This window comes from Scheffersomyces spartinae (genome assembly GCF_019049425.1).
Source record: "Scheffersomyces spartinae strain ARV_011 chromosome Unknown scaffold_36, whole genome shotgun sequence".
Classification (NCBI taxonomy): domain Eukaryota; kingdom Fungi; phylum Ascomycota; class Pichiomycetes; order Serinales; family Debaryomycetaceae; genus Lizanozyma; species Lizanozyma spartinae.
The window spans coordinates 24073-35161 of record NW_025065083.1 but is presented as its reverse complement, the minus strand read 5'-3'; the positions used below and the strand labels follow the sequence as shown (position 1 = coordinate 35161).

The window sequence follows — 11089 nt, the reverse complement described above, 5'->3', positions numbered from 1 at the left end:
ATGATAGCTTTCATTTCAGCATTTATGGCTGTTAGCCATTTATCTTTGTTCTCAGTCGCGATTGCTTGTGCATAGGAAACTTCTCTATTTCTAGATCCATTTATGGTACACGTGACTTCGTAGTTTGGATTAACAATGTTGAAAACAGACTTAAACTGGTTTGTTATATTCAAAACATCACTACTTACCTATCTGGGATATTTTGAGTATTTCGTAAACTGGACTATTTGTATGCAACCAACAGATTATATAACTGTGTCATACACGATCCCGCATTCTTCTGACACAATACTTCAACGGGAGTAAGTGTCAGCCTTTCAGCTGGATACTGGTAAATGCTACATTAGATCAATCAAAGTACTGTTATTCATTTTTATTATTAATATGTAAGATACTTCATATTTAACTTATAGATTGTTTTTTCTTCATTATTATGGACCAGCTTATATAGTCCGATCTCTTCCGCTGGTAATTAGCACGAATGAGCCTGTAGCACTAACTCTAGCTCAAATCTGCCACCAGCCATCCGACGGTAATATTTTGTTCATAATATTATTGATTATTGGAGTAATCCACCTTCGTTTCTCTAATGCTCTTTAAGCTTAAAACCCATCTCTATTTCATTAGCTAAAATGATCTCAAGGTATTATGCCTTACCTATTTCGGTAATCCACGACAGAAAATTTGTAGTTATTTACTAAACAAATTGTATACAACGATTTACCATTATTGAACTGGATTTCTTTTTGAAAGATGCCGTATATTTGTGTGCAAAACTATCTAATGCCTTATTTATAAATTTAAGGAAAATACCATTTAGATTAGATCCAAGCCACCAGCGATGTATGGCACACATACAAACGTTTCTCATGGGGTGCAGAGACTGCATATTTGATGTTTTTAAGTAAATAATAGAGTTAATAAATTTTGTTCTAAATATAATAAATTTATATTAAATAATATAAATGATTTCAATAATCATTGACTAGCAGGTTTTATAGATGCTGTTGGCTTATTACAAATAAAATTATTAATCTTATTAATAGAAATAAAGAAGAAACTAGACTACAAATAACTCAAAAAGATATAATTTTATTAGAAAATATTAAATTATTTCTATCTATGAGTAAAATATCAAAAAATATAAATACTTCTTATGATGAATTAACCATCCTTAACAAGAATGGATTATTATCTGTTGTTATATAGGTACACGTAAACATATTACTCCATAATCCTCTCTTACGGAAGGGTTTAATTATAATATAACGTACTATTTAGAAACAACATCTTTTAATTCATTTAAAAATGTTATAAATTATTTAGATAAATATCCTTTATTATCATATAAATATTTAAATTTTTTATATATAAGAAAAGCATATTTAATATATATACATTTAACTATAGAAGGTATTAATAAAATTAAATATATATATATATATATATATTTTATCATAACCATCATTATTATAGTAATAAAGTATAAGATATAATCCCAGCATAATTATAATCAAGTTTTTGTTTTCCCTATATAAATATTCCCTGCAAAGGGAATGTCACACCCCCAAAGGGGGGTCATATAGAAGAGAAATCACCTACATAACAATGTGGTGTTATAAAGTTAATTGATGTATGATTATTATACCTGTTTTGGTGTTATATCACATAGAGTATCCACTTATAATAAAAGACCTTTATTTGGTGAAGTTGTTATGTTATACACTATGGGATCTTCAGAGACTAGACGTGGTGATACTTATGATTCATTTAAAATAATAATAAATGTCTTGCCCATGAGGCAAGACATCTTTTTTTAGATTTATCCTTTGTATTTAACAAAATCATAAGTATAAGAAAAATATTAATCTAAGATATTATAATTTAGCATCATATGTATGTTGAAGGTTTAGACATTGATTCTAGAGCTTTCTTTACAGAAGTGTAACAATGATAATTCTCGTTCCTACAGGTATAAAACTATTCTCAACAGATCAAGAATATATGTATATAAATATATATTGGTCATAAATATAAAACTATATATAGTTATATTATAGCTAACGGTGAAGATAAGTTAGCAACAATTTATGGTGAAGAATTAAGATTAGCTATACCAATGTTATTTGCTTTAGCTTTTTTATTCTTATTTCACTTTTCTTTTTGAAGTATAATCACTTTATTTTTTTAAAGGATACCATATATTCGTGGGAAAACCACTAAGGACTATATAACTAGTACTAGTTAGTGCTCTAAATGTAGCAACCCAGAAATACTCTTAGTTGAGATTTAGTCTGCCAAACATCTATTCATATTATATACTACTGTGTTTCTCACAGTGTTAAGCCCCAAGAATCCATATCACTTCTTCAAAATACAATCACGTGATTAAGAAGATTAAATAAGAACAGTACTTTAGTATAAGGACTGGAACAATAACATGAAGAAAAGGGTTCCATGGTCTAGCGGTATGACGTCTCTCTCACCCAGAGAAGGTCTCGAGTTCGATCCTCGATGGAATCATTTTTTTTAGAATTTTGTTTGCCTCAAATCCCTTAATTTTGCTTTTCGTGAAACATTTCTATTTCATTTATTGCTACTGCTTCATAAAAGGGTAGAAATATTTGATCTTTAGCAAAAAAGGAGTATAATCATAATTAGATTAATGCTGTAAAACCATGTTGGTTTCATAGAGGTGTGCATATAATCATTTAGATTTTCTTCAGTGAGTCGCACTTTAAAAAACGAAGGATAACCATGAGTTTTCTCGAATCAACAACAGTTGATACGTGACGAGTGATATGTTTAATCCAAACGTGCCAAGGTTTGGTGGTGTTATGGCAGGTTTAGGAATGTCAGGACAACAGGGTGGTGGTATCCAAAATACAGGACAGTTGCCGCTCGGGCTTCCGATACAAGGGCAACAACAAAGTTCTTTAGACAAGAATCCTAATTTACCAGTAAATGGACCATTACCAACACAACAGCAGCAGCAACAACAACATACACAAAAGGTACAGCAAACGCAGTCTACTCTGTTATACGCACTGCAAGGTTCCATAGTTGATGGCGGATCTAGAGCCTTAGGTGATGAACAAATATATCAATGGATCTCGGAGTTAGTAAATGGAACCAACAGAGAACGTGCTCTTTTAGAGTTGGGAAAGAAAAGGGAGCAATACGATGATCTTGCACTTGTTCTTTGGAACTCTTTTGGGGTGATGACTGTGTTGCTTGAAGAAATAATAAGCGTTTATCCATACTTAAATCCTCCCGTGTTGACCGCTTCCGTTTCCAATAGAGTCTGCAATGCATTAGCATTGCTACAATGTGTTGCGTCTAATGCCAACACGAGAGGTCTCTTTCTTAGTGCAAACTTCCCTTTATATTTATATCCATTCTTGTCTACCTTTGCAAGACAAAGGCTGTTTGAGTATTTGCGTTTGACAAGTTTAGGGGTGATTGGTGCCTTGGTGAAGAATGATACTCCAGAGGTAATCAATTTTTTGTTATCAACAGAAATTGTTCCCTTATGTCTTAATATCATGGAAATCCTGTCAGAATTACTGAAGACTGTTGCTATTTTTATTTTGCAGAAGATTCTACTTGATGATCAAGGATTATTGTACATCTGTACCACGTACGAACGTTTCCACACAGTTGCATCTGTTTTAGCGAAGATGATCGAGCAACTTGCACTTCAGCAACAACAGCAACAGCCACAGGGTGCTCAAGGTGCCATTTCTTCTTCAACAAGTTCTGGTAGATTGTTGAAGCACATTGTCAGATGCTACATGCGGTTATCTGATAACTTGGAGGCCAGAAAGGCCTTAGGTAGTATTCTTCCCGAGCCATTGCGGGATGGTACATTCCTGGCAATTTTGCAGGATGATACTGCAACGAAAAGATGTCTTGCCCAATTACTTTCTAACATCAACGAGGTGCAGCCTTGAGAAGAACCGCAGACATATAGGAAGGTGTTGTTTAGAGCATTCTACATTTGCATATGTAGAATATGTAAGATACTGTGTATTTTTTAATTAATAGATCACGATTATGCAACATTTATAAGCATCGTAGCATAACGTATCTTTATGTATTTAAAGATATATTTACCCCAAATGATCAATTGGTGGGTTCATTGGTTATTATCCTAATTGGGTAGCTCCTGGGCGGTAAAGCAGCCGTTTTTGCACAAAAAAGAAATTTACAATGATTGCGTTTTTTCCACATACATTGTTATCACTTTATCATAGTACCGTATTTAATATTTCATAGAGAACTCAAACAATAATTGACAATTGTTATATTAGCCTCAAGACATATACACGGCCGTAATAGCAGTTGCCAATATAATGTCTACGACAAATGAGAGAACTCACCAGTTCACGCATTCGAACACCCAGAGAAGAGCCTCTGTTGTCTACGGTTCTGTAGGGAAAGGGGGTTTGTTCATCCCTCAAGATTTCTTACATCGTCAATCGCTGTATGCTGAAGAAGACGAAGGCAACACTGGAGAATCACAGACACTCTTGGGTGTTTCCGCAGACTCTAGTTATGGTGAACACTTACCGGTTCCTGGTCTGGGACACGCTGAGAGACGTCGTTCTACGGTACAACATGAATTAATCGAAGAAGAAAGACAACTTCTCAAGGATGCGGCCGGAAAGGTTTTTGATTCATCTACAAGTGACGATGTTGTTGCTGAAGCTTTCGAAGAAGCTATCAAGACGAAAACTATCCATGATTCCACAACAGCAAAACGCGAATTAACACAATTGATCAAGTCATCTATTCCCTTGGTGATGACATTTCTATTACAAAATTCATTATCCACTGTCAGTGTGTTTACAGTTGGTCATTTGGGAGCCACTGAGTTAGCTGCTGTTTCAATGGGTGCCATGACAGCAAACATCACCGGTTATGCCACCATTCAAGGTATTGCAACTGCATTGGATACCTTGTGTCCTCAAGCCTTTGGTGCTAAGAAATATAATTTGGTTGGAATATATTTACAAAAGTGTTCTGCTTTGATTTTCTCTATCATGATACCAGTTTTGTTTACTTGGGCTTTCTTTGCTTACGAACTTATCTGTCTCATTGTCCCGGATAAGGAAACAGCCAAATTGCTGGCTGTTTATTTGAATGTTCTAACTCTTGGTATGCCTGGTTATATTTTCTTTGAGTGTGGTAAAAGATTCTTACAAGCACAAGGTATTTATCATATTTCCACCTATGTTTTACTATTTGCAGCCCCTGCTAACTTGGTTATGAATGTTGTATTAGTGAAACACTGGGGTTATTTAGGTGCACCTTTAGCTGTTTCTATAAACTATTGGCTTATGGCAGTTGGGTTATTATTAGCTACAAAATATGCTATTAAGGCAGAAGATACTCCCGCTGGATTCCACCCCATGAGATGTTGGGGTGGATTAAACGTTAAGGAAGCATTTAGTGGATGGGGTAAATTGGCAGGTTTGGCAGTTCCAGGTTTGATTATGTTAGAAGCTGAATTTTTAGCTTTTGAGATTTTGACTTTGATGGCTTCCTACTTGGGTACTACTGCTTTGGCTGCGCAATCTATTGGTACTACAATGGCTTCATTAACATATCAAGTTCCATTTGCCATTGGGATTGCGTCTTCTACTCGTATTGCCAACTACTTGGGTGCTGAACTTCCTTACTCAGCAAAGAAATGTACCAGGGTTTCACTTTCATTTGGGTTGGTTATTTCCTTCGTTAACTTTTTCGCATTGTACATTTTCCAGTACCAAATCGCTCGTTTGTTCACTGATGATGAAGGAGTCATTAGAACAGTCACCAGTGTTATGTGGTTAGTTGCGTTCATGCAAGTATCTGATGCTATGAATGCTAACTCAGCTGGTTGTTTGAGAGGTCAAGGCCAAACTAAAATAGGAGGAATTGTTAATTTATTGTCTTATTATATTGTTGGTTTGCCATTATCCATTTACCTTTCCTTTTATTCGCCATGGAAGGGCTCGTTGCACGGATTATGGATTGGTAGTACAGTTGCATTGACTATCATTGGAAGTGTACAGAGCTATGTTGCAATTTTCTCAGACTTTGACGAATTAGTCGAAGATGCCAAAAAGAGAACTTCTATTGAAGTTACTGCCTGATATACATTACTTTCATTGCTATTATTATTATTATAGTTTGCTTTGGACACTATATAAACAATATTTTATTAAAATTTGAGTATAATAATTAATACACAATCTATTTAGGAAAAACCTAAAATAATCTACATTGAAACGTCTTTAGCAGCAGGGGGGAGTCTTGGAACACCAGCAAGCAACTCACGCCTGATTTCAGGTCCTATTAAATGATGGAATCTTTGTCTGACTGTTTCCAAAAGAAAATCTCTTTGGTCATCAGTTATATCGTTCTTATATCTTTGAGCAAATGAAAGGAAAGCCTTATGCCAAACCACAGGCAATGGAGGCAATTCATTTGCTTTTTGTGCACCTTCAACGTCCATTAACTCTTCTTGGGCTTCGACCCTTCTGAAACGCATGAAATAGAAAACCAACTCGTCGATGGTTTGATAAGGCAATGCATATTTCTTTTCAATCAATACTCTAATGAAAACAGTTGTAGCAGGTTTGAAGTCTCTTTGACACAACAGTGATAATGCAACACTCGAATGCAATACGGGCACAGATGCCTTGGCCAAAACACTGGCAGCAATGGTGGCTTCTCTGACTGAGCATCCAGAGTCCACCAATGGGAACAAAAATCCCTTGAAAAAAGCACCTGGTTTATACAAACTCTTCTTCAATGCTCTATACAAATGGTAGTTAAGGGAATGATCTTCGGAGTCTTCGATACTCACTCTAAACTTTTCCAAAAGAACACTCTCCACATATTTCTGAGCTTCGTTAGCTTGTAAGTTAGACACAAACAATTTGGTACCTTCATAAACTGCGTGTGGGGTCCATTGTTCAGGGTTGGTGACAAACAACACGTCTTCCCAATTCTTTAAACTAGGTAAAACTTTAAACAACTTTGGTAACTTGCCGTGTTTGTACGATGCTAATATTTGTCCAATCTTTTCATATGCAGCAATAACTTTAGGAGGTAACAAGACAGCATCTTGTGGTCTCTCTTGGGGTTGGTTTTTCATCATTTCCTTTTCTTGTATTTTGGCCATAATTTTGTCAGCCAAGTTGATGGTACCGCCATTTCCTCCGCCCAAGTATTTGTTAAACAATTCTGCGTCCTTTTCGTCCACTTCAATTTCTTCCTCTTCAAAATAGTCCTCGCCTTCAAAATCAGAGTACTCTTCTTCTTCGGAGTCGTCCCCTGAGTCTTCAGCTTCATCATCTTCCTCCATGCCTCTGCGCTGTTTGAAAGATTCCAAGAAACTGGGTCCTTCAGTTTCATCTTCATCGTCTATTTCTTCTTGTTGTTCTTTAGCAAGCTGTAAGATCTTCCTAGAAGTAGTAGCATCCAAAAACCCTTCATCTTGCTGTTCTTTCTTTTGCTTGGTTAGACGTGGTGTCTCCCGTAAGTTCCCTCCTTGTGTGGAAAGATCTTTGTACAAAGGATCATGTCTCTGCTTGCTCCTGGAGTCGCTAACACTGATCTTGCCCATGCTGCGGCTGTTTGTATATGTACTTTGTAGCTGATGGTTATTTGGAATCATCGTAGCTCTTAAAATTTGCGATGAGATGAGGTAACGCTCAAAGTGTCACAAAGACAACCCCATACTTAAAACCACAATAAGATGAACCACTAAAACCTTAATGCTTAGTCAAGTAACATGGTAAATATGATTCTATACGTTTGAGCGTCTTGATTTATCAATAGTTCATTATTTTTATATATATTAGGCTATTTTTATAAGTCCATCGGTGGTTATATATTGAACGATGGGTTGTAAAAAGTGATCACGTGATACATGTTCCGACGGATTAAAAGTCAATACTGTTCGAATACCTCAATAGATTGCCTTTATACTATATATTCAGAACGCTATACTATTTGACATCCTATATTACAATAGATAGGGAGATAATTTTCTCTTTGATCAATGACTTCTCCAATATTCGTATGAAGTTCACCGATGTAACCCATGAAACCCCATCTTACCTTCAATATCCTCATACTTAATTTTGACAAAGAGTGAGGAGTAGAGAAACTCTTCGCCAGATAAGTCGTAGATAGGTAAATACCGATAGCCTTGTTTCAATGAATCAAACTTCAGAACAAATAACCCAATTGTCTGATATTCATCTGATTTATTGGGAGATAGAGAGTTGATCATGAATCGAATGAATACAAAACTGTGTGAAGCTGTAAAGGTGCCTTTAAACTCCTCATTCCAGACCGGGTTAAACCCATTTTGTTGAATAGTTGCAGTTCGACTTTGGGAATTGCTATCCTTGTCCCATTCTAACTTGTCTGTGCCGTAGAACTCAAGTTGGACCGAAGGACTTGCAATTGAACCACATTCGTAGTGACCGGGTTGATGTTCATTTTGACAATTACTATCTAATGTTGACTTCTCATTAGTTGATAATTTAGGTAATTGATGAGCACTGATGATATTAATTGAAAACTTTGTCTTGCGATGTGACGACGTTCTTCTGAGTGTCTTCTTCATCACAGGCTTTAATAATTCATTAGGCTTCAATACATACCCCATTCTATCGTAAGCGTCAAACATAGATTCGTTAATCTGCTGTCCCAAGTCATATGTTTGCCAGTTTGTAGCAACCATCTGGCAGCCATGATTCCAGTAAATAAGAGGGATAAAGTTAGATGAACTAAATCTCAAACCAGATGGATACACTCTCGACATAAACTTACGGTTATGTTTATCAAGAGAGGCTAATTTCTCTGGATCTTTCAACATTTTGTTAATAGCTTTCTCGCCAAATGAGAAGATATGATTGAAAGTCTTTGATTCAGGGAGAGAAAAGTTTCGAAATTTAGTACCCTGTAAATAGCACCCCAAGTTACTTAATTCTGCTATCACAGTTGCTGCTTTCTTCCGCTTCAACGAGAACTTTCTATTCAACCCCGAGCTATTACTGTTACTATCTTCACTGAAAGATGTTGAAGTAGTTGAGCTTCCACCGCTATCACCAAATTGAATCTCCAGAATACTATTAAGCTTTTTCACTTTGACCAAAACCTTGTATTTTAAGCTAGCAGGTGAAGGTAACTCTGGATACGTGTCAAGGCATTTAGAAACAAGGGCATCTCCTAGTACGTTCTGAAGAATTTCCACCATTTTCAATTGATTCAGCGAGGAACAATGTAGTTCTAGACTCAATATGACAGGATAAGGAGAAGTAACGAACGCATATCTTTTGATGGTCTTGATGACATTAATAAATGATATTGTAGTGGTGAGTGTCCTACCATGACTAACAACAGGTCCTTCTTCCTTTTCTCCATCATTGGTCAAATATTCCCCGTCCCAAACATCAATCTCAACACATCTACAACCACGTTGAAGGGTTCTAACATAACCTTCAATAGAAGAGTCGCCAGCAACCTGCCTTCCCATAAGGTATGTATTGTGCAGTGAGGAGATAAAGTAGTGATGCAAGGGGTGGTCAAAATACTTTTGTGTTTCATGAAAGCCTTTGAAGGGGGAGGAATATTTGGATAAAAGAAAGTTATTAAGAGACTCAGGAGTCCAATTTATTGAACTCAAATTGGTATCAAACTCCTCAGCAAATGCAAAGTTTCGGAATATTGATTCAAGTTTTCTCTCTGAAAAGACTTCTTTCTGCTCTTGAGTAATAAATGCTTTGAAGGAGTCAAAATTAAACCCTTGAGATGACGATGTGTGAGTATTATGTAAGTCTTCGACAGCTTCTCTTTTAACTAACATCTGTACAAACGTTTTGAACTCTTCAAAGTCTATACCGGGGACATCATTGGAATCTTCCTTCACATTGGCAACCGAATCGAACAATTGCTTCAAGTAATTGATCGATATACTAATATTAAGTCTTTTGGAGTACTTGATAACATCATTAAAAGTAAGAAATTTCCGCTTTTCTCGGCTATCTTCCACCAAGACTTCTGTGTTAACGTCCTTCAAGTCAATAAAGAATTTCTTCGCCAACACTGAACGCAACGTTATCAAGCTTTCTATAACTGACAATAGCTTTCGTAGATCATGAGGTGAATTGGCTATTAGATGTAGTGTTTTAAGTATCTGTTTGGAGTGATCGTAATAGATTATAGTTAACCATCTTTCAGCTGCTTCCTTGGAGATGCAAAGTTCTTCTCTAAAGTTGGAAGCCGATCTATCGGATGCAATTGCTTTGATATCTTCCACCCCAAAACTTTTGATCTTGCCACCCCTACCAGCATTCCCGTTTGAGTTTATGGAAGCCAATGAAGTATTTTCAGACTTTAAGTACAGAAATCGAAAATCAGATGCATCAACCCGAAGCCAAATCTGTTTCCTGCTCTTATGGGAAACCTTGGTGAATGGAAGACCATCGTTTACCATAACTTGAGGAATCTTGTAATGAGTCAATTGAGAGTCTAACAAGGGATCTAACTCAAACATACTTTCTTCTTCCAGCTGCAGTGTTGATCTCTGAGCACCAAACGGCGACTCTCCTGAAACCTCGCTAGCCACACTATCCCTCTTAGAGGAATTGGATCTATATCGGAAAACATTTTGTTTGGGTAATGGAGCTTCCCGATCTGATAAGGGCAGTTGTAGTTGAGGGGGGCTTCGATGTAAATTCAAATGTCTAAACAACAGTTTCAAACCCCTTGACAAGTGTGAAGATGACGAATTAGAAAGGTCAGAATCGGACCCTCCGTCTGATGATGTCGACTTGTGTCCATTGCTGGGTACGACATGTATTGTGTGGGGATCAATGGGTGTAAGGTCACTCTTACTGTGGACCCTTTCCAAAGGTTTGAACGCGGGGGAATTTGCTTCATAAGACATCCCAGCCAATCCACCTTATATTGCAGATATCTGGCCAATTTTTATGTGCTTGTGAGTTATAACAAATGGTCACCTTGTAGGCGTAAATCATTTACTTTGAAGGGGAAACGAGAAGCAAGATGAAGTCACAGGTTT

At 36.5% G+C, this 11089-nt stretch overlaps 4 protein-coding genes across 4 annotated transcripts; 2 read left to right on the top strand and 2 right to left on the bottom strand.

Moving 5' to 3' along the window:
* Nucleotides 1-2060: 2060 nt before the first annotated feature.
* On the top strand, nucleotides 2061-3953 carry RQCD1 (CCR4-NOT core subunit; the record flags this gene model as incomplete). Its single annotated transcript, XM_043194313.1, has 4 exons — nucleotides 2061-2093; nucleotides 2245-2258; nucleotides 2420-2502; nucleotides 2798-3953. Coding segments are annotated over 4 exons (1286 nt in total), but the record flags the coding sequence as incomplete, so codon positions are not given.
* A 402-nt stretch (nucleotides 3954-4355) lies between these two features.
* Nucleotides 4356-6140, top strand: ERC1 (uncharacterized protein; the record flags this gene model as incomplete). Its single annotated transcript, XM_043194312.1, has 1 exon — nucleotides 4356-6140. The coding sequence occupies one exon, from the start codon at nucleotides 4356-4358 to the stop codon at nucleotides 6138-6140; it is 1785 nt and encodes a 594-aa protein (XP_043046851.1).
* A 125-nt stretch (nucleotides 6141-6265) lies between these two features.
* On the bottom strand, nucleotides 6266-7618 carry ENP1 (snoRNA-binding rRNA-processing protein; the record flags this gene model as incomplete). Its single annotated transcript, XM_043194311.1, has 1 exon — nucleotides 6266-7618. The coding sequence occupies one exon, from the start codon at nucleotides 7616-7618 to the stop codon at nucleotides 6266-6268; it is 1353 nt and encodes a 450-aa protein (XP_043046850.1).
* A 465-nt stretch (nucleotides 7619-8083) lies between these two features.
* Nucleotides 8084-10863, bottom strand: PLC1 (phosphatidylinositol phospholipase C; the record flags this gene model as incomplete). Its single annotated transcript, XM_043194310.1, has 2 exons — nucleotides 8084-10701; nucleotides 10839-10863. 2 exons carry the CDS (start codon nucleotides 10861-10863, stop codon nucleotides 8084-8086), a joined length of 2643 nt encoding a protein of 880 aa, XP_043046849.1.
* Between the last annotated feature and the right edge of the window lie 226 nt (nucleotides 10864-11089).